The 23,359-nt window shown below is 46.5% G+C and overlaps 1 protein-coding gene across 1 annotated transcript in view; it reads left to right on the top strand.

The window, feature by feature from the left end:
• Window positions 1-329: 329 nt before the first annotated feature.
• The window catches only part of rgs12a (regulator of G protein signaling 12a), a 30,770-nt gene continuing 7,740 nt past the window's right edge, over window positions 330-23,359 (top strand). The window contains exons 1-12 of the mRNA XM_076112469.1: window positions 330-2,899; window positions 4,480-4,572; window positions 16,532-16,553; window positions 18,368-18,537; window positions 19,576-19,668; window positions 20,083-20,226; window positions 20,867-21,049; window positions 21,152-21,302; window positions 22,123-22,220; window positions 22,462-22,647; window positions 22,882-22,955; window positions 23,073-23,199. Coding sequence (XP_075968584.1) covers window positions 1,097-2,899; window positions 4,480-4,572; window positions 16,532-16,553; window positions 18,368-18,537; window positions 19,576-19,668; window positions 20,083-20,226; window positions 20,867-21,049; window positions 21,152-21,302; window positions 22,123-22,220; window positions 22,462-22,647; window positions 22,882-22,955; window positions 23,073-23,199 — 3,144 coding nt within the window. The 5' untranslated portion in view covers window positions 330-1,096. The remainder of the gene's footprint in view (window positions 2,900-4,479; window positions 4,573-16,531; window positions 16,554-18,367; window positions 18,538-19,575; window positions 19,669-20,082; window positions 20,227-20,866; window positions 21,050-21,151; window positions 21,303-22,122; window positions 22,221-22,461; window positions 22,648-22,881; window positions 22,956-23,072; window positions 23,200-23,359) is intronic.

Below are 23,359 nucleotides of genomic sequence, written 5' to 3'. Positions count from 1 at the left end.
GTGTTCTCGAATGGAGGGCGGCGGTGCTCGCGCGCGTTGTCATATGGAATACTGAATCACGGCAGGGAAAAACAAAAAAAAAATGGACGTTTAAAGTGAAAATGTCAACTTTTAAGGCGTTAAGCAGCGTTAAACCGGAGGCAGCGTTTGTGGATCTTTTCACTCCCGCAAAAAGGTAATTAAAAAGTTAGTCCTCACGCAGCCTCATTGTGTCGATAGTTTCGGATTTGGCGTTAAATGCGAGCGTAACGTCATGTTTTTTTTATTATAATTGATACAAAATAAAAACAAAAACACAAGGCTCCATGTTTAACTTGTCCGGTCAGCAGAGTAGTGGAACATTTATAAACAGTGGTTGACCGAAACCAAAGAGGCTGGCTCTCATTAAATGTTGCTGTGAGTAGAGAGCCAGCTGGCACTCTGTTTTAGGGGAGTGGGTGGAGGGGGCTAGGCAAGCTGTGTGTGCTTTATCTCTGACAGATAATTGCTTAAAAAAGATTGATATCAGTGTTTTATTCGGTTTATATTTTACTTTAGTATATTTGTATGTATGATTTTTAACCAAATTGTCTCAACAAGAATTATTATTTAAGTGTATATTTTAAATTTCAACTGCACATAGTTATTATATGTGTATTCTAGAGAAAGGATTAGCTACAATTTAGATGATTTTTTTTGATAGTTTAAGTTAGTTTTTGCACAAATTGTGTCTTTAGCTCGTTACAGCCTCTCAAAAGTAAAGATTGTCTTTATGTTGTGTCAAATGGCTGTAGACTAAATATCTTTGTTGTTTGGACATGATATTGGGAAACTGTGATGGGTGTTATTGTTACAATTTGACAAGACTCAATTCAATGCCATGGAATTTGACACATGTCTCTGTTGAGAGCAACTGAATTATTGCCTGACCCTGTGTCAGACAATACTTATGTTCTTTTTTTCTTTTTCTTTTTTTGTGGGTATAATTTCATGTACGGCAAACAAACTGCTTTTAAAGTGTCATCCTGTTTTTTCCCCACTTTGTTTTGTAGGATGACAACAACACAATAGTGCTTCAGTTCCAACTCGCCAGATCTCACAGCACCCTACAACAAAGATGAGGATACAGGGACAGCCCGAGGGCGCGAGGAGGCGTCTGGATTTAAGCGCGGCCGGTGAGCTGAGGGGCGTGGAGGTCACCCGCGGTCGGGCCGGGTATGGCTTCACTATTTCGGGACAGAGGCCGTGCCTGTTGAGCGGCATCCTGGAGGGAAGCCCCGCGGACCTGGTGGGACTCAAACAGGGGGATCACATAATGGCCATCAATGGGAACGACGTGTCCACCGCTCTGCATGAGACCGTGGTGCAGCTGATTGGCAGCTGCACGGGGCCCTTGCAGTTGGTGGTGCTTGCTGCGAGCCGAATCATGGGGAACCCCATTCTCAATGACGCAAAGTTTGGGATCGGCCCGAAAAGTGGTGTTTTCCAAAAGGCAGGTGTTCTCCGCACCATCTCGCACGATTCAAGTAACTCCTCCTTTCACTGGAGTCGTGCCAGCGGGGCCAAACTGAGGCCAGTGTCCGAGCCCGATATGTCGCAATGGTCGCAGTGGGGTGGGCAACAGTGGAACTCTCTAGCTGAGCAGCGAGAGGAGGGAACTCCCAGAGCGGGGGACACGGACTCCGTGTTTACGGACACAGATGAAGCTAACCGAGACTGGAGTATGTTAAACATGACCTTGGTGGTGGGCTACCTGAGCTCCACAGAGCTGATTTTAAACACCACCGAATCGGAGGAGGACTGTTTGAAAGCCATCCGGGAGCGAATACGGTTGCTGGGAACAGAGCAGAACACCCATAGTCTGGTGATGATGAAGATCATGTTCGACTGCATCCGACTCTGTGATGACGCCGGAGCTGTTTTGGCGGCGTTGCCCGCCGAGAACCTGGTTTTAGGGGCCGTGTGTGCTGAAGACCCCCGTTTTTTATGCCTGGTCACTACAGCGCATATAATCAACGGCCGCGTGCCCGAGGACGGGCCTCTGCGGGCCTCCTGCCACGTGTTCTTCATCGACCCAGAGCTAGGAAATCATGACGACCACATAGGCATTGCCGGACGCTTTGGCTTCGACTGCACTCCCGATCCAGATGCCTTGGGCTGCCTGGAATTCCCTCACACTCCGCCAGATGTTCTTCACTTCGTCACAGTGCTGTACAGTGACATGGGGGAGGCCGTGGAGAGGCTTCGAGTCAAACTGGACATGGAGACTCAGCAGCAAGCCAAGGAGATCGGCAGCGCTGGCAAACAAGGCAGCGCCAGCAGCAATGGGGACAGTGGGATTGGGAATGCGTCGCCCCCCGAGGAGAGAGCGGACAGGGATTTCCCCTCTGCCATCCGAAACCACCCTGGAGCCCACCTCCCCAGCTGTCCATGGGATTATCCCCGGGCTGAAGACCTCACCCCAATAAACCTCTCCAAGAACGGGCAAAAACTGAATCCCGAGAACAGTGCCGGCACACATTCCCTTTCAGAGTCCCTACCCGGCCCCGATTCTCTTCATAGCTTTTATGGAGGTCCTCCACCCAGGCTCGAGTTCCAGTTCAAGCCCCCACCACCTCCTCTGCCTCTGAGCAAAAAAGCAAACTTCTTTGGAGACCCTCTCAGAGGGAGCCAAAGGTGGTTCTCAAAGCCAAAGTGGTCTAAAGCCCTGAGCGGTAACCCTGAGCCTCCGGTGACCAGCAGCTGGTCCTCCAGTCCCGGCCTGAGCACCGGCACAAGTAACCTGCCGCCCCCCATGAACCAGATCCCCTCAGACAGGTACTGCTCAGCAGAGGTCATGATGCTCCCTCCCAGACAGGAATGGACCAGAAGGTTTCTTGAGCAGAGAGAGAAACAACGGAAAGATGACGGTACCAAAAATGTAAGTAAGACAAAAAAAAAAAATACGTTTTAAAGCTGAAGTCTGCAATTTTTGGGTGCTTTATTTTACTTTTTAGAAGCCTGAAGAGTTTCAAATTCATTCACATTTTGATTATAAAGAAGGTAAAAACATTTTACCCGTGGCTATTTACCTTAAATCAAAACTTGATTTGTGTGTACTTTTTCTAGATATCACAGGATTTGGAGCGCTTGTTTCTGCTCTCATATCTTTGCATATTTTGTTTTTTCTAGCCATGTGTTAATGAGAAATCCTTACACGGTGACATTTTAGAGCTCCACTGGCAGCTCGGTCACACCAAGACATCTGTTTCTGTACTTCATTCATGTTCAACACGGCGACACAGGAAGTATTAAATGGTCAGACAGAGTTGGCTTTCCAGACACTGAGGGGGTGTTAGTTAGCGAGCCTGTTTTTTGGCGGCACCTATACAACGAAATACAACACACCTTTTTCAGCAGTCAATTGGTGCTGAGCGTGAATTGAACTCAAGAAAGCACCTGTTTTAAGTCAATGATGTCATTGTTATAAACACTCAGAGAGAGAGGGATTTTTAATGTAACTGTCCTTTCTGCCCACAAGATGGCCCTGTGCATCCATAGAGTCCCGGAAATGAGGCTCCCCGAGGAAATCCATGATGTGTACGCAGTATCTCAGAGTTTATTTAACTCTCTCAGCCAAGGGGATAAATGCAATTAGTCATTAGACATGTATGCAACCATGCTAAACAGCTACAAATCTAAATTCAGGTCATTTTTTGCCCAGTTAACAGTGACGTATTTACTCCAGTTTCCTTTAAATTCCTCTTCTGTGTTACTCAACTTGCAGGTGATAGTTTCCTTTTCTTTAACCTCTTCAGCTGTTAGTTTCCAGATGTTGACAGATGTTGGTTTAACGTCCAGCCAATTCCTTGGCATTTGTTTTGATGTGGCCGTGCGTGTTATTGTATACAGATGTTTATCTCCTTCCCGATCTATTTTCTTCTTCTCATTTATGCCATTTATTGGCGTTTTTATGCCTTATTCAAGCAAAGCCTTTTAGCTGTGTTTATGAAGCAGATTGTGTCCTGCATTAGTTCTGAAAGGAGACGATCTTCCACAGGAAGCCAGGCAAATTACAGGGTAGAGCCCGCATGTCATGCAGCGGTAATTATCTGCCATTCTTAAACTCTCCTTCAAACATTCGAGTCCGCCTCTCCAATCATAAGAATAGGGGCGATGGGCGAAACTGCTTTATCTTCTCTTAAGTGACAATAGGCAGAAAACTATGTTCTGTCTGATCTCTATTATGGTAGACTGTGAAGTCAGTGCTGTGTCGTTACTTTTGAAACAGGGTTGTAGTAGTTCAGGTAATAAATAACATGACATGTAAATGCAGAAGCTCTGTAGGAAATCTGAGGTTTCTAGCTTTGGTAATTCATCCAGACCAGTACTGACGATACAATTTAATTTAATGAAATTGATTTTAATTGAATTTCCTTTTATTCATAATGAAGTACAAGGATAAGTGTGAATATGCTGTGTATGGTCTTTGCTCATCTGTTACTCCTTTTATTGTCACAGGGCTCCAGGTTTTGGGGTCTGGGTGTTGCTCGGGCCTCCAAACGCCGCTCCTCCAAACGCATGAGCTTGGCACGATCACTGGACGACCTAGAGGTAGGCAACACGTTTTTATTTATTTTTATTTTATTTTCCTCAGAGGTTTATCTTCTGTATTTCATTTATTTAAATTTATTTTTTAATTCAAGTGGTCTGCTCCATTAATGTGGACGTTCAGTTGACCCCCCCCCCCCCTTTCTCATGCTGCTCCACTTTCAGCTCTTTTTCAACCTTTCATTTCCGCCGCCTTGAACTCTGCGTTCGCTGCTAAACTTGTGGCACGGGGCGGCTCACAAAGTGGTCTTTGTGTGCGTACCAGAGGCGCGGCCCTGTTTGTTTGGCCTTCGCTAATGAGCACTGCTGCGCGACCCAATATGTCGTTCTCTCGTGTTAATGTCGCTGAGGAACTCTCTCTCTCTCTTGCTCGCATGCGGGCATTACTCATCATGCACACTGATTCATACTCGCAGACAAAAAACAAACACGCGCACACCGGAGCCATCCTACATGTCATAGCTGCTCTAAAAAGCACATGAACAACAAACCAAATGCCAAACGCTCACGGACCACACATTGCACTCGGAGAGTACACTTCTCTACCTTACACTTGTTATGTGGAACTATTTTTCACTGAACAAAATAGCAGCGGCTGGACCGAAAGCAGGTTGCTTTCACACTTGGTAGTAATTGTGTTGAGTTCTTCGTTACGCAATGTGTGTACAAACCTTAGACTTCACACCTACTCTATCAGGAGCTGCTATGACACCAACGGGGAGAAACAGAGTCTATTGTGTTCGTCTCGTATCAGTCATGTCAAAAAACCACTGGCCTCTCGCATGCAAGCATCATGGGTAACGTGACGTTATCAAGCGCCGACATGTTGGCTGCTGAATGAAGACAGCTGAGTTTGGCTAGTGCTCCTTGGTGTGGGACATATCCCCATGTTTTGTTTGATGACAAACAGAAGAATGTTAATGTTTAATTGTCTGAAAAAGCCACTTTAAAAAAAACCTGAATAGGAAATCCATTTCCATTGTAACAGTGGAACACAGTCACTGCTGTGCAAACAGAGTTGTCTGCTGTTTGCTTTGCACAGAGCCGTATCGACATGGAGTTGTTGGAGGGAAGAGAGGTAGACGTTCAATTTCCCCACAAGACAAACAGCTTGGATAAGGGTCCCTGCAGTTTGATTCTCAAAGAGTCATAACCAACATATGTCCTCATCTGGACATGTTTCTGTTGGAAGTGTGTACTGGTGGGCACCGTGTAACGATATAATGGCAACAGTATTTCTAAATTTGATCGGCTTCAGTTCTGTGCTGCAATGTCGGCAGACAAACGCGCAGATTGTCGCACTAATCTGATTAGCTGATATCTGGAGATGATATCACTCTACTTCCTGTGAGATAGCATCCAAGAAATCAGAGAATCTGTTCTCGTGGTTCATCCGGCTCAATAGGAGTTCAGACTGCATCTAATCATCAAGAACAGTCATTTTTACCCCGTGCAGTTTTCCGTCATGGTAGGCACCATAGGGGATGTTTTTTTACGGTCACCAAAGATCCGGTTAGATCCTCACACTTGCCCCCCGGGGCTCTTGTTTCAAAGGCTGAGCTTCACCCTGGGTTCATGGTCAAGAGATCCGATGGTGGCAAACCAAAAGCACTCCAATGACATTACCAAGTGTGTCGTTACAAAGACTTACACATGTAGTTGGTGGTTTTACTTGGGCAACAGATCTTGTAAACTTCTCTCTGAAGAGCCTTTGCATCAGACAGGAGACGGCTGAGCTGCTGACCTCAAGTGACTCCTTGCTTCTACATATTCAGCGTGCGAGTACGACCTCGAGGGGTTGAAGTGGTCTCTTTATGGTCTCCCTAACTTGTGTATTGTTGGGAAGGATTATCTGAGGGACTGTCCTCATGGCACAGAGGGTTTATTGACGTGTGTGATGCACGCTGGGCTTTCGTAGTCTGATCCCCTTATGTTGGGGCATGTTTAAGCATGTGCTGCTTTGTACCTGCTGGTCTTACATCCACTCGCAGTGGAGCTCTGCTGCAAATCGGCCCCCCACATCCCAACACAGCCACTACAAGCCAACTTCTTCCTCCTGCACGTGAGCACATCTTTCGTCAAAGCACGTTGTTTCTATTCAGGCATAGGTGCCTGCTGGGAAAGAAATTTGGGGCACCTCTTCCTGCTCCGTGAGTGTGAAGTTTCTCCTCTCCTCTTATGTGTGGAGACATTAGCGGCTCTTGTTTGCACGCCTGCGGGTAATGGATCTATCTTGTGGGCGTAGCAGGAACCGAGGGAAGGCATGAAGACAGAGAGGGAAAGAGGAGGGAGGGATAGAGAGAGAGAGGGAGGGAGCCGGCAGCAGAGGAAGAGAGAGAGAGAGAGAGGGAGCTTTTGAACTCCCAGTAGCTGTCAGGATTTTTTCGGCTCTCCTGCGCGCGCTCTCTCCTCCCCCGTTTAGCAATCTGTCTCCCTCTCTGCACCCGCAAACACCGTCCTCTCGCACTCACACACACACACACGCGCCGCCGGAGCACCAGCGGATGGACGGGTTTACGCGCAGCAGGCGTGCGGAGCAGCGCTGAGGGGACAAGCCAGCGGAACGCGCGCGCCCAGCGGCATACATGGAGCAAACTTTGACCCTCGGCTCTGTAAGTCTTTGCCAGGAAATCCCGGAGTCTTTATTATTATTTCATTTTTTTGTCTGTCTCCGCTTCTTCTCCTCTTGTTGTCTTTACCGGTGCCATCCCCATCCACCCCCTGCGTCTCCGTCTTTGGGCTCTTTGTAGCCCCCTTTTTTTTTTTTTTGGAGCGGCGTACAGTGGTTAGCTTGTGCGGTCTGTCAGAGGAATGTTTTCACCAGAGCCAGCTGAACTCTCATGTGCTGCATGACACACGCACACACACTGCGTGGCTCTATACAGCAAAAAAGCGTCTATATCAGGACGCGCGCTGACTTTAAATTAGACCGCCGCACTAAAAAGGTTTTTTTGTCAAGTGACCCGAGATTGTACTCGCAAACTGCACACCAAGGGTGGCTTACTGGATGAAGTGTGCTCTGTTGCGCTCGCCCTGAGGAGTGACTCGTTTTGCCATCACTCGGTGGCATTAAGGAGAAGTTAGATCCAGTGCGCGAGGGAGATCAGAGGTCATGTGGAACTAAATTCCCCTGCGTTGTGTTTTGTTTAGGTGATCGCGTAATAGCCGCAGTTTAGTTTGAACTTGAAATGGTTGCCTGTGGTGTTCGCCTTGCCTCTCTCTCTGCCCCTGTGCAGGCATGTCCCCGCTCTGATTCACTCATCTCAAACAGATCGTCTTCTGGTGCTGCATGACTACTGCATGATCCTCGGGTTGCTCATATATGTTTCAACCGAACAGCCGTGCAGTGTGTCCACGCCAACCCACCCCTATATGTTCCTCCAATAAGTTGAATCATCATTATTATTATTAATATTCTAGTAGGCCTACGCTGCTAAATTTAGATGCCGTACTCCGTCGTGTGAGTTTTTCGTTTTTCGTTGATGTGGGTGTAATGATTTGAGAAGATGAGCAGGAATATGTGCGTTCCGGCAGGATTAGCTGTAGAGAGGCACGGAGAACACGACACACTTTTATCTGGCTGCCGGCTCTGGAGTGTGGGTGGACAGTTGTGCTCAGCAAAAGTGTCCTCAGGCTACCAGTATAGAATGCAAAGACCAAGCAGCCCGGCTCTTTCCTCTAAATGTCTCCGGTATGATTCCTTCTCTTCCTCTCTTCTCCCACAAGAGTTTTTTTTTAATTGCAATTAAGTGTCTCTCCAAACCCACCAACTGGTAAAAAGAACAGTATATTAACGCAACAAAACTTAGAATAGAAGTTATTTAACAGTCCAGCTGCTCGGTGTATGAATATGCAAACAGCCAATGACCAGATGTGGCTGTGGTTGCTGAGTTTGCCGTTTGACCCCAAAAACCGTGACCACGGAAAAATACCCGGCCGCCTCGCCATCTCTGGACGGAGACGCTATGACATCATCTGTCGACATTCAGAATTACGATGTATACACAGCATTTCGTCATCCCGTGCTGATTGGCTATAGGGGGGAAAAAAAGAGTGTGATACGCAACCAATGGGGGTGATTCACTGTTTACCTTCCTCAATCGTACTATTATTATGTCTCTGCTCCACTGAAGGGGAATCTGCTGCCAAGGGTGTGGAGGTTGCTCAACAAGGAACGGCTTCAGAAGTGCCAAAGTCTTGTATCACCTCCCTGGAAACAGTTTGGACATGTCTGGGAAGCGGCGGGCCACTCACTCGTCGTGCTCAACTCTTTGCCCTCACACCTGTAGCTCAGGCGACGCTTCAAGTCTTTGTAGACGTTGAGCAAGACGGCTCGTCTTGTTTGAACAGGAGAGGATTGCACCGAGGCTCGGAAAGTGAAGGCGCAGGTCGCCGCAGAATTAGGCCAAAGCGGCCATGTTGCTCTCCCCGTGATACCGTGAGGGATCGGCTTGGCGCTCTAATTCGAAAGTCTAAACACCAACATTTCCCTCGTGATTTATTCCTATAGCATATTCATCAACATCAAGAAACATGATCTGTCTGTTTATGTAGCTTGGTTATTGCATGACCTCACTGCTTTGCGCGGAGTAGACTGATACACATTGTTCATGTGTTGACCTTCCCCATGTGTCCTGGTATTTCTAAAGGCAGTAGATAAAGAAAAAAAAAAAAACGGTTGCCTTGAAATGCAAATCATGCAGCGCTATGCGAGTGTCATATTATGAAATATTTGTTTCAGCAAAAGGTGACCAGCACATGTAGCACATATGATAAGAGTTTTTAAAGGAAAGATGCAGATGCCGTATACATTGTGTGACGAGAAAGTGTCACAAGTGTCACTTTTTTTAACATGCACTTGTCGCCGTGCCAAATACCCACAGAGACAAAATGGCATCATATAGCGCTCAGCCTAGAGGGATAAACTCTTTTCCTGTCTCCCTCAATAAGCTCAGGTTCCCTGCATGACCAAAAGGATTAACAGTGGGGTGTAAGGTCAGCGGGACTTACACAGGAAGCGAACAATCATGGCAGTCCTTTGTCATCGGCAACATTACAGCCTCGTGCACTTCCAGGAGGCTGATATTCATTTATATCTCGGCCTTGTCGGCACACAACGAATGTACCCGAGCGCCCAGACTTTGTTCAAAACACCGTGTACCACGCTTTCGTGTAAAAAACCTCACAGGACTAATTACAAGTGTCGGGTTTCAGGATGGAAAGTCCGTTTCTGGTGTTTTTTATGGAGGAGAAAGAGAGCAGCAATAGGGTGTGGTGGTATCTCATGTGGTTTAGCCACCCCGAGCCCTCCAGGCTCATGTGAGCGCAGCCCTTTCTCTATGGTGGTAAACTGAGATGGGAGGGGTCGTGGTCACTGGTTCCACTGGTTTCCCTCTCTGACGTTATTCTATTTTTGTTTAGCTGTGCCTTGTAAATTTAAATTGTATTGTATTTGTTAGCAGCATTCCCTCCGACCTAGCATTCCTTTTTTTTTTTTTGCTACTCCAACGATAACGCCATGTTTTCCACGCATGCTTTCAGGCTTCTTGAAGCCACGGGCAGCGGGGCCGGTGATGCGAGCTGTACAGGTTCAGGCAGAGTTTACAGAATTTACATTGTCGTCACGAGTTGGGAAAGACACATTCTGATAGCGGTTTGCACTTTGCGAGAAGTAGAGCAGCCGCGGGGGGAAAAAGGTAAACATCTCCATCCAGAGGAATGCTGCTACTCCCTGTCAGCAACAAGTGGTGAACACACACACACACACCGGCACCGCTGAACAAATCATAGTAATGCCACTTTAATCCGGACAGGAGCAGAGCCGTGCCCATCTGCCGTGGCTAACCGGTTAAAGTTGGGGAAGATTTAGCGCTGATGAGGGGGATTAAGAGATGAAACTCATTGTGGCGATGGCCTCTGTTTGCATGCAAATCACTCGTGTCTTTTAACGGCATTGAGAACAACCCATTTGTTGGCTGGGGGGGATTACACTTAAAAGTCTGGAGTGTTTATGGCCCGGGGGCCGAGGGCCAGACATGTATCCACCCAGCATCATTGTCAGGTTTGAGTCAAGATCTTAGAAACCTCTCTTTCACTAGATTTGTGTTTTTTAAATTAAACTCAGAAACAACTTAAGTGTTTGCTTCCCACTCGCGTCAGCTCCTGGAATATGGTCACATCTGTTCGCATGGATAGCATGACAAGATTTTACATCTGAATTTGTACACTGTGGGGGGAAACAAATGTTAACGTTTGAATGTAAATCTGAGCCTTACATTTTTTTAAGTTTGGCAATAACGCCGCCTTCTACTGTCCCCTTGTTTTCAGTAAAAATCACGTGAAGTTATTTCCCAGTATATGTGACACTAAATTCGATCATAATTTAAGTGAAGTTAAATTACACCGCTGGCATAATTTCAGAGGCTCTCGTGTCAAAAATAGGATTTCCCTACGGAGTGTGACCGTGAGTCACATGCTGTTGTCTGAAGGGACTCAAAATCACTGCCCTTGATCTGTGGACATAACACACATAGGAAATCTAAAGGGATGCTAATTATGCTCGTGTTGTTTACCATTCCTGACCGCCTTGTATCGCACAAGCATGCTGACCTCATTGGATCCTTGCTAATGTGATTGTGTGACAGATTTGCTGCGACAAACAAGATTTCCCCCACAGTAAGAACACCGGATCCTCCTTAACCTCCGAAAATCAAACACCCGGTTGTCTGACCGCGCTATCTCCGCTCAGATACTGTCGGGGGGGTGTTTCATAATTCTCTAAATCGGTCTCTCTCTCTCTCTCTCTCTCTCTCTCTCTCTCTCTCTCTCTCTCTGTCTCTCTCTCTCTCTCCCTCTCTCTCACACACTCCTTGCTTGGTTGGAAATGAAATGTCTCCTCCGTCTTATCAGTCACCGCACCCTCGCCCCCTTTCTGCCTCAAAAAGGAAGTTGCCGCCATGCGAGGCGCTCTCTTGATGTTATTGTCAGGGAATAGTTTGTCGTCTGCCGCAGATAGCAGGCCGAGATTATTTTCCCGTCTGCGCTACAGATTGCCTGGCGGAGAACTTGACATTCAATTAGTTAGCTCTTGTGACGAGCGGTGCTGTCGCTGTCGCTGTAGAGCCTGTCCAGAAAGGCTTTTAACGAATTGATTAAAAGTCAAGTGGAGGCTCGGAGCTCGCGTGGAACCTCTTTACTTTGCGGCAGCCGACTCTTCAGTGAGCGACCCTTTGGTTTGAAGAGTTCCAGCGTGCTTTGCTCTTCGTCATGTGCGCGTAGATGTGCTCGCCTGGCTGCAGTGGACGCTCTGCCTCAGGGAGGTCAAAGGGCAAATGTGCAGGGCTTGAAGTAGACAGTTGGATCCAGTGTGTTTGAAGCATACGGAGGCCTTTTCCCATTAATCCTTCTCTTTAAGGTTAAGATGTCATTTGTGATCATCAACACAACCGTGCACATATGACAAACATCCAATTTCCAAAGTGATAGACCACGTGAAAATCCAATGAAACAGGACACGAAAACCTCGCCGTTAATAAACACCGCATCTCCTCCATTATTCACGGCAAAATTGGGACGAAGGAATGCTGGCTCATGTGCCTCGGGAAGACCTCCGAATGAGCCACCATTGCTTCAAGAATAAGAGTTCGTCCAACAAAACAGTCGGCGTGCTGATTGTAGAGATTTGCCAGAAATGTGGAGGCGCAGTGCTGCAGCGGAGGCAATGAGTGGAGCCAGAATTGGTTGTTTTTGCCGGCACATCAGATAAATTGCTCGATGAATAAACACCAATAGACATTGTTAAAGTTGGGGGAGCGGGAGCGGCGCTCCGTGACAGCGGCTAACGAAGCTCCGAGTTCAACTCGTGGGCGAGCAAACTTTTTATTTTGATTCGGCAAAATTCATCTGGTTTCCATTTTATACTGACTAAAGAGAGAGAGTGCCCCCGACTGGAAACAGAAGAGGGGGGGGCCCACTGTGGTTTGGACATGGCCAGTGTGTGTGTGTGTGTGTGTGTGTGTGTGTGTGTGTGTGTGCGTGTGTGTGTGAGGGGAACAAAAGGGGGGAGGTTAATTCATGTGATTCCTTCATGCCACTGTGGCAGAGGAGGCTGTATGTATTGTCGGGCGCGTTGCCATGGCAACAGCTGCGGCGTAAGGAAATCGTTCTTTCCTCCTTCTCACCCCCCGCCCCCCCCCCTCTTCCGCCTCCTCTTCTTCTTCTTCTCTCTGTCTGTCCAGTACCATGTCAGAGTTCTTTCCCTCCCTCCCTCCCTCTCTTCCTCTCTCTCGCTCTCTGACTTGTACAGACATGGTTTGCGGAGTTTTGGGTGGGGAATGTTCAGGTATGCGTTCACACACACACTCACACACACACACACATACACACACACACATACGCACACACACGATCTGTCTGTGTGCTGCTGGTGTAGCAGACTGTGGAACAATGAGTCTCAAGAAGAGACTTTCCTTCAAGAGGACTTGGAACTTCAACACTGTAAGTAAACTGTGGTTTGCCCAGCGAGCCTCCTCTTCCTCCTCCGTACGAAGAGACTCCTTTTGTTCAGTCAGCTGCTTTTCTCATTAATCTCCCTCGTTGTTGCTCGCCTCTCTACCACTCAGAACAGCTGTCTGAAGCGGTGGGGACTCGCGGTTGTTTGTTTGCGGGATGCTAGAATCAGCCTTGACTTGTGTAAAAGTTTAGAAGAGGCTTTTTCTTTTTTTATCTGACTGTGGAGTGTGGAGCAAGGTACATCTCAACCCAGTTTGTGAGGGAAGGAACATGCTGAAACAAGCCCAAAAGGTAATAGAAATCCCTTTTTAAAAGATCAGAAATAGTGTTAATGGGGGACATTTGTGTAAATGTGGCCTATCCTTGATTTAACACCGGTGAAAGTGTGCTTGTGTCGCGGGTGGCTCACTTCAGAGATCACACATGAATCTGTCTTGGAGGGATCATCTACGTTCCTTCAGCATGTGGTGTCCCGGGATGCCAGACTGTGTGGCGTGGGGGCCGTACCTCACTAAAGCTGGGAGAGTATTTTCCAACCGGAGAGTCAGACTTGAATTGTTTTGTCCATTTGGTTGACAACAACCTAACGTGGACCGCTTCCAGAGGGGACTCCAGCGGTGAAATGGGATCTCTGCGGGTCTGTCGCACCGCAGAGCCACCCATGGTGGACCAGCTCGTCACCAGAGGCGTCAACAGAGGAAGGTGGACGAGAGGTGACGGTGTGCCTCATTGCAGGGGACTCGTGGGCAAAGGAAGTAACAACGAGTGGTGTGTGTGTGTGTGTGGTCTCACCGCTGCAGCCTCCTACACACAAACACCAGCCACGGTGTATTTGACAGCCCGACCTGGTCGACTTTTAAAAGTGTGATGCTTCACCATTATGTCCTTGATTAAGTAATTGATTAGTTGATCTAACAGCAATGTGTTTATCATTTAGGTTGTTTATCAAGCAAAACAGCCAAATATTTCCAGATTTTCAGTTTTCTATTTTTGGAAACTGAATGTTTTTTGGGGGTTTTTGACCATTGGGAACATGCATTCTGTCATTTTATTGTTTATCTATTATTTAAAAAAAAAAAAAAAAAAAAAATCATGAGCAAATTAATCAACAATTGAAATAATCATTTTTGAACTAAATCTAAAACAATGATGTGTAATCTAACAAACTGTGTGGCGTTATTGCCAAAAGCTTCTATCGAGGTATTTCTATATCACAGTAACTGTCAATTCAATAACATGCCACACATGTTAAAAACAATAGATTCAAAACAATCAAACTAAAATCCAGTCAAAATGGAGTACGGCTTTAAGAGAACAATAACTTCATAACAATAACTTCAAGTGTTGCAATAGAAAAACAACTTTTCCTGCATTATGTGACTGACAGACATTTGAACCGTTCTTCCTCATCTGGAAACCGCCTCCTTCACTTTCTCCATGTCTGCCCCAATCGTGTTACCGTTTTAAGGCATTTGGATTCGCAACATCACACGAAAAAAATCCCCTGATCACGCGGGAATCGCCACAGCGGTGGAACTGGTGTTGCCCAATCTTTACCAGTGGACTCATTTTTAGCGGTATGACAACCCTATGTCACAGACTGGTTACAGGATTCTGCAACATTTCCATTGATTTAGACGCCTCTCAGCCTGCACACCAAACCTATATATTCATATTTGTCATCGACATATTTCTCCTCTGACACGAAGCATGCTTTAAACGATGAGATATTGCATAAACCCAGAGGCCATTCATGATGATTAAACTCTCCCACTCATATTACATGTCTGTGAATAAGAGGAAGTGGATATCTATCATATTCGTCACCATAGAAGTCAAATTTTTTCCAAAGAATGGAGAGCAGGAAATACACCAAATCACAATATTCCACCTGGAGACCTTTTTGTTCAAAACCAAAGTTTACGTCACGTCGTGTGATGTCTGTCTGGTTCTTTTCAAATGAACCGCGGCTCAATCTATGTATTTAAGGTTTGAGGTCTCGCTGTTTTTAGACCCAAAAGGGACGGACAGATGGAGTGGGTGTTCTGTTCTGTTTGGGCTTCATGTTGGTCCTCCATGATTACTGTACACATGCTAGCCACCACAGAAGGGATGGGGGGGGGTGGCTTTTGGTTGTTGACTATAGCGAGGTTGGACTCAGCAGCAGCAGAGTTGTAAAGAGGCTGTGACAGACAATTAGTGGTCTGTGTCTGATAGAGCTTTTACATGTGGTCGCTCCCAAAAATGGAACGGAACGTCACGTCGGGGCGCATGACCGCGGTTGGGTTCCCCCGGCCTTCAGACGACCAGTAGCATCAACGAATATGTCCGAGCTTGTTCTTCTGGCGGATTGATCGAGCTGAAAGCGAGCCAATCACATTCACAGCCAACTCACTTTAGTTCATTTCCATTGTCCTGTTTTATTGCAGCTTTTTACAGTCCAGTATTATGCAACTCCACTAAAGTACAAACTGTATGTACTGCTCGCACCGAGGCACCAGCCTGGCAATGGGAGCCTTGTTTAGACGTATTATCAGCCTCGGATATATTCACACTTTGAAGTGGCAGCTCGGAAGACACTCTTCTGGAAATAGTCTCCCCTTTTCAGATGAATCCTCCAACGCGCCGTTTATTTTTTTTTGTTTGTTTTGTTCTCGTGTTCTTGGACCAAACCTGAAGATGCGCCTCTCATATCCTCCCCTGCATTTAAATATATTTGCGACAGCAGCTACACAGTTTGGGCTTTTAAATCTCTCTTCATCAGCCTAACCGAAATGGGTTTTTTAGAGAAGCCCCGATGCCGAGGCAGTGATTTCAAACTGAAACGTTGCCACGTGAATATTTGTTGATCCGTCGCAAGATCAGACCAGAGCGGTGTTTTGATTCAGCGTTATTTCTTGGCTATAATCACACCCAATTATGGAAAGTTGTCACCGTTAAATTGTCATGCCCACAAGGGAGGGACTTGTGCTGTTTGGCTTTTATTCATGGCAGTCGACACATGCACGACCTCCTCACTGCTGGGATTAGCAAGTGAAAGAAGGGCCATTATGGCCAGCGACGGCCTCTCAAGGAGCTCTGCCTTGATGAGCTCTGGTCTTTGTGACTGCAGTTAGCAGGAATGCACACATTCAGGGGCCGTGTGGGTGTGTGTGTGTGTGTGGGGATAGTATAAAATGAAGGGTGGGTCCTGGTGTGGAGGTGTGAACAGCTGTGTGTGGTAGAGGCCTGGGGTCCACCCACTTACAAATTAATGGTCTTGTGTAAGGATCCAACCCTTTCCCAGTAGAGCACACACACACTCACACACTCTCACTTAGAAACCACAAGGACACACACCTCAGAGCGACTGGTGGGATGCCTGCTATCACGGCTATCTTCAGCTTCTTGTCTCAGCACAGGAGGTCATGAGGGCAGCCTCTCACTCATGTCTCTCTTTCTTCTCTTTCAGTCGGCTGCTTCCTCAGATGGCGGTGAGTACAATTTACCTTTTGTTACTACTACTTTAAAACACTCTTATGGAAGAATCTAAACAGGATTATTTGATGTGAGGCGTGGAAAATAACGCCAGCCGTCGAAGTGAAACTCTTAAAACTGAATTAAATCACAAGAGCGACGAGATTTGAAGGCTTTTTCTTAATCATTGTTTTTCTTTAACACTAAAACTGTGGAGCTGTTTGATCTTTTCCAGCTTGCGGTGCATTTTTCTTTTCTTCTCGACTCAGAACTCCGTAGTTGCTCAATACAACTGGTGTAATAAAAATAAGTCAGTGAGGATGATGTACTGTAGGCAGCAGCGTGCCTCATTAACAAAGGCTGTTTGCTGAGCGTGTTTGGGGTTACAGTCGGGGCCAGCGCGCACGCTGTCTGGTCCTTTCTCACTTTCATTGCCGTTTTTTAATAACATTTGCTAACAGGCTGACCGAGGAAGGGCACCGCGGATGCGCATCAGACTGTTTGCTTTCCAAAGCCATCTCATTAACCGAGCGCCACACAATGTGGTAAACACGTCTCCCAAAGCCTCGACACTAATACATTAACAACAAGTCCAAACAAATGGCTTGTCAGCAAACTTTAGACAGGGACTTCCAGAGGCCCCAGGGGAAACCAGCCATTTGGCCTGATTGTAAGAAAGCAAATCTCACACACACTAAAGACAGATGGACTACTTGCTGAGATATACTGTGTTTTTAAAAAGGTCATGTCGAGGCCACCGTAGTAATATTCTGAAAGACTGTTGGTGACGTCATGTACTATTTACAGTGCTTTTATTTGGCCGCAGTTGAACTGCACCTATTTGTAAATCCTCCCTGCTTCTTGTGCAGGCGTATCGACAAGATGAGGATGTGCAAGCACTGCGTTTCACTCCAGTTAGCTTACACTCTTCTCCCCAACAGCAGAGATGCGCTCTGTTAGTACCCGTTCACCGTGCCAACCGGTTGACTCTCAGCAGAATGTATCTGTAATATATCGCACTGTGGCCCTTTGGTGCTTTTTTTTTTTACTGCGCCTGCTCGGCCCACAGCTCTAAAGTGGCCATCTGCTGCCATGATAGCAGGTACTGTGCGGGGCCAAAGCCCCCCCCCCCCCCCCCCTCTTTGCTCCTCTCCTACCAACCCGAGTGGCATCTGCTGTTTGTCGGCTGCAATCAGAACTGTTAGCCTTGTTCTCCACACGTCCCTCGTAACATATTTTGAACTTTGACTTTCCCTTATTGTGTGACATTTACCGGTGGGAGTGAAGAGCCATTAGCTTTCCTTTCGAATCCCTTGACCTTTACCGTATAGTCTTATTCACTTTCTGTTTGTAATTATGTTTGGAGCAGATACAGGGCACCTCTTGGCTCCCCATTATGTCCAGATCATTTTATGGCAAGTTCTTCCCTCTCTTAACTCCAACAGGATCACGGCTTTCATCAGATTGCTGACAACTCGTATGTCGTTCCCTGCACTCTGAAGCAAAGTGTTGAGAAGGCCGTAGTGAGAGTTTTAGGTGTAGTAGTGGCCAGTAGTTAAATATGCACCTCAACCCGAATCTGATGAACAAATGTGCTGTTTTATTGAGCTTTCTCGCTTACACGATCACCAAAACTCAGACGTGTCTGCTTTTGAAGATATAAAAAATCCTTATAAAAGATCTCTATGAAAGCTGTGTTTTCCTCCTCGGATTAAATTAACAAAAAACACAAAAATGCTGCAGGGCACACAGCAGAATTGCTCCAACGTTCCCTCTGGCTCGGATTACCCTTTAACGTTGGAGCCCACTAACCTTTTTCTCCATCTTGCAGACTATAGTGGAGTCCAGTTGCAGGGATGCTGCAGCCAGAGCAGCCTGAACAGCAATGGCAGTCTTCCAGGAGCAGGCAGCCTCCGAGGGGTTCCGGAGCAGCGCGTGGCCAGCTGGGCCGCCTGCTTCGAACGCCTCCTCCAGGATTCAGTGGGTGTGCGCTACTTCTCGGTAAGGAAACAAAAAAGTGTCCCAGATTGATTGAATCCCGTCATACTTAACCGAAAAGTGCTGTCAAAACCAGCAGCGTGAAGCGTCTTGGTGCTTCAGGTTTAAGAGTAAAAGTAAGTGGGCGAGCAGGAAGTGTCGTGTTGTTTGGATTTTTATTGATTTTTGCTTTTTAATTCTGTTTCTTACTGAAGCCTGAAGAAAAACCTCCTCTTTAGTGTTACACTTGTTTTACTTGTGCGTAGTGCTCTTCCGTTAGCTGACGATCGACCGTTATGGCTTAAAAATGTCTTTTTGAAGGTCTCAGTCTCGGAACTGACCGCATTTTTACTCGGTCCGTTATTTGTTAACATCATTACTGTGAAGTTCCACACATAAAATACACATCTGCAATGCACATTTTATCTGAAGTGGGACTCACACTGGTCCGGTCTTTGGTCAAGCCTTGCTTTGGTCTTTGTCTTTACTTGGTCTTGGTTCAGGTAGTGTTGACTAGACCATCTTCCTTCGTGCATTGAATTATTTAAACGCTTCATTACATTTTGTTGTACGTTTTTCTCAATCATTGCCAGACTTTGGAGAGTTGACAGCAGTTGGAAAGCACTTTTTATTTTTTTTATTTTGACAAATCCTAGGTTTATATAGATTTGGAACAGGTTCAAGTTCAGAACCAGTTCTCAATGTCCAACCTTTCCGAGCACAGGCACCTCATTTATGTTACCTCCCACATAAAAGATGTGTCTTTGAATTTTAGCCCACAACACTTTCAGGAGGCTCAACGCTAAGTTGTGGCGTCCCAGAACCACCTCGCTCCTCACCTCCCCTCAGCGCTGATCAGAGCTGCGCGCCTACACTATCCCTCGCCTACGCTTTACACCAATCCTGTTCGCAACATCTCACCCGATCGTTTCTCTTGCCTCACTACTGCTTTCGACAACACTTGCGCTGGAACGATGAGAGAGAGAGAGAGAGAGAGAGAGAGAGAGAGAGAGAATGAGTTTGAGATCGTATAGAAACTCTTGCGCCGTGTGACTTCCACAGGAATTTCTCAAGAAAGAATTCAGCGAGGAGAACATCTTGTTCTGGCAGGCCTGCGAATACTTCAGTCATGTCCCTGCAGCTGATAAAAAGCAGGTAAGTCCACACAGTATGAGGCAAATCCCATTGCTACAAACATACACACGGATTGGAATGGTTCCCAACCTATTTGTTGCATAAATAAAACCGTCAAACTAAATAAAGTCTGTGTGTGGCTTCTCCTCTCAGATTTGATATCAAGTGAGTTTTCCTTCCCTCAAGTTGTAGAATTTGAATAATCTTAGAGGCTTGGATGGGGTAGATAAAATATATAATTAGTCAACATAGTTTTGTGGATGTGTATACCTACGTATTTAATTCTCTGTTAGAACCACAGTGATGTAGCCACTATTTACAAAGGGCACATTAAATTACATCTGGATGCTTATGTGATTTGCGTGTAAAATATATCCATAAAAAGACTACATTTGTTCTTTAAATTCTCCATCGTCCAACCTCTCTGTCCTGCAGCTGGGCCAGAGAGCCGGCGAGATCTACAACAGCTTCCTGTCCAGCAAGGCCACGATGCCGGTCAACATCGACAGCCAAGCCCAGCTGGCCGATGACGTGCTCACCTCCCCGCGGCCCGACATGTTCAAGACGCAGCAGCTACAGGTACCAACAAGACAGTCCTAGTAGTTAGCTCGTCTCCTAACGCAGACATTTTTTTTAAATATTTGCGTGTCTTTGGTTCATTTCGACTTTCAAGTGTATTTACAATGTTCAAGTTCAATATCACAAATGCCTCAGGGGGCTTTACACCTGCGTTGAGTTGTTCCGTGTTCACACTGAAGATGGAGACACTTCTCTTGACAGTAGGGGGTTTGGTTCTCATCTAGCCTTTAGTCGCTTTGCCCGAGCATATTGGGTTTTCTTCGGTGGCCATCTGGGTTTGTTTACGAAAGGGCCCCGAGCCTTTACAAGAGTGATAAACACAAACTGGCGTACGCCCACGGAGAATCTAGGGCATACTGTACACACTGACACATAGACACGCAGTCAGAGTTCTGTATATTTTCTGGCTGTGCACGAGCATGATAAAACGCTCACTGTTGAGATCTGTCATAACATCAGCTGTAACCATATGTTAACACTAGTCGTTTCTTCTCTCTTGTTTCTGTCTGTGTGTCATTTTTCTCTTCCTCACTCCCTTATTTTTGACCCTCGCGTGCCTCTTTGTGTCTCTCACCTCTCACCTCTCCATCGCTTTCATTGTTTTGTTTTACTCACAAACACTTCCTCTTTACGTCTACAGATCTTCAACCTGATGAAGTTTGACAGTTATTCGCGATTCCTCAAGTCCTCCCTTTACCGGGAGTGCATGCGTGCCGAGGTGGACGGCCGACCCCTGCCGGACCCTTACCAGATTCCCTGCAGTCCTGCGCCCTCGAAGCACAGCGCCACCTCTGACCGCTCGGCCCTCTCAACTCCCAAAAAGGTGCCGCTATTGCTTTTCGACTGTCTCAAAGCCACTGGTCCTTCGCTCGCCATACCGGTACGAGAGTTCAAATCTTTTGTTTTTTCGTTTTGCAACCGACAGGAGGTCAGAAAGCAGAGGTCAGGGAGGTCCCCGAATGAAGAAAGCCGGGATGAGAGCGCCGACAAGAAACGCGGCATCTTCTTCTCGTGGTCACGCAACAGGAGCTTTGGGAAGGGCCCGAAGAAGAAGGACATAGGAGACATTAACCTCGGTAAGAATCTGATCAACAAGCCGGTTGCCTTCTGGTTACAGTTTTTAAAGTTTTTTTTGCCACACACAAACTTCCAAAGTGCTGATGTGTCCTTGAACTAGACACCAAAATCGCTGTCAGCTCCAGGGTTGCCATGAACTCTATGCGGGGGAGGCACGTAGAAACACAGCTGCTCCGCAGTCCTCAAAGTATTGCATACACAGTCCTGGTACATGAGCAGAAACATACTTCGCATTTTGACCCACCAGAGAGAGTGTTGTCCGCAAAGGGCCAAAGTTTTTAAGATGGCAAAATACCAAAATTAAGTTGATATATTGATTCTGAAACCATCGTTTTGGGATTTTGATTATTATAATATCAAATTATAGCTTAAAGTTTGTCTTGTTTTAAAGGCTTCAATTGACTTGAATGTCATTCGCAGATTTTGTTTTTACACTTTCAAGCTTTGCGGAAATTATAACAATTCCTCATTTTTTTTGTTTGTAAATATTCTCTGAAAGTAGTCATTCTGGTGTACAAAACATTGCAGACAGCACAGTTTTGATCCCATCTTAATTATCTCCATTTCAATCAAGTGATTTCTTGCTAAATTGAACCAAATATCACACCGGTGCTTCAACGTAAATGTAGCCGCACCATAATTTAACGAAACACTTTATGTTTAATCACAAATGGTGTCATATACGATCATAAGTCGTAAGTCGTGCTACAGCTTGACGCTCGCTTGGTGTTACATATCGTACGTGTCCTTTTAATGCACGTAGAGCGCTGGTGTCTCTTATCTGCACGAGTTCATCCTCCTCTGTGCGGTTTTGTGCAGACTACTCGGGCAGTAATGGGCGGAGGGAGTCCCAGGGCTCCTTGTCGTCCGGTACCAGTCTGGAGATGGCCACTTCCTGCTCTGCCGGCAAGATTGAGGTAAGATTCCTCTGGACAGATCACCATGGCAACACAGAGCGCTGTGTCTGGTGAAGTCATCATAACAGGTTGCAGGTTGAACAGCCCACTCATTGTTTGTTTATGGACTGCATAAATCAGAGAGTAGAGAACAACGAGCTACAATTTCAACTGAATCCGTGTATTGTTAACACTTTAAAAGCCATAATCCAGATCTTTACTCTTTTTTTTTTTTTTTTTTTTTCAAATCTTGCTTCCATAGTCTGATAATCGCCATTCGGCGTGGGAGCGTTCCCCCAAACATTGCAGCGTGGTGCTGCCCAACGGTTCCTGCTCTTCAATCAGCCTTCGGCCCGGTGCCTCCATAAGGGAAGTCCTCCAAGGTCTCTGTCAGAGCATCAGCATCAACATGGCTGCTGTTGACCTCTTCCTGGTGGGAGGGGAGAAGGTGAGGGAGGCAAACGCCGCCAACAAACTACCGATGAATGCAGCTGCTGCGAGCTCCTCTTCACTCGCCATTTACACATGCGTTATTGTTAGAACTTGGGTGAAAAAAAGCTGAATTCAATTGAAAAGATTTCTAAGGATAAAAGTGGGCAATATGTACAGTACGTAGTGTTTTGGTTGTTTTACTGGAGCTTAATGTGTTGCTAATGTGTGGTTTTATTGTTTTTCCTCACAGCCTTTGGTGTTGGACCAAGACTGCATGACCCTCAGCTCTCGAGAGTTGCGAGTGGAGAAGCGGACTTTGTTCAGGTATGAATAATTCATCAAAGTTTGCCGGATCTGTCAATTTCTTTTGAAAGCCACCTATTCTGTCCATGCTTTCATGTCTGCGCTGACATTTACTTGTGCTCTTTTCTCTGCTCCTAGATTGGACCTGGTACCCATTAACCGCTCCGTGGGGCTTAAAGCCAAACCCACCAAACCAGTCACCGAGGTCCTGCGTCCCGTGGTGGCCAAATACGGCCTCCACCTCAGCGATCTTGTGGCCAAAGTAGTAAGTCGTCCCCGGTGGCTACGATGCCTTAATCTATTTTTTTAAGCTTCCGTGTGTGTTCGGGGAGCAGCCTGTGTAGTGTGTGACAGTGCCACAGGGTGGAGCATCATGGTCAGGGGAGGGAAGCGACCGCATCCTTTTCCATCTCTACACAGTGGTT

Source organism: Anarhichas minor, unplaced genomic scaffold, assembly GCF_050575085.1.
Source record: "Anarhichas minor isolate MPS153535 unplaced genomic scaffold, ASM5057508v1 ptg000049l, whole genome shotgun sequence".
NCBI classification, from domain to species: domain Eukaryota; kingdom Metazoa; phylum Chordata; class Actinopteri; order Perciformes; family Anarhichadidae; genus Anarhichas; species Anarhichas minor.
The sequence above is the reverse complement of the archived record's forward strand: the minus strand, read 5'-3'. Positions and strand labels throughout refer to the sequence as shown.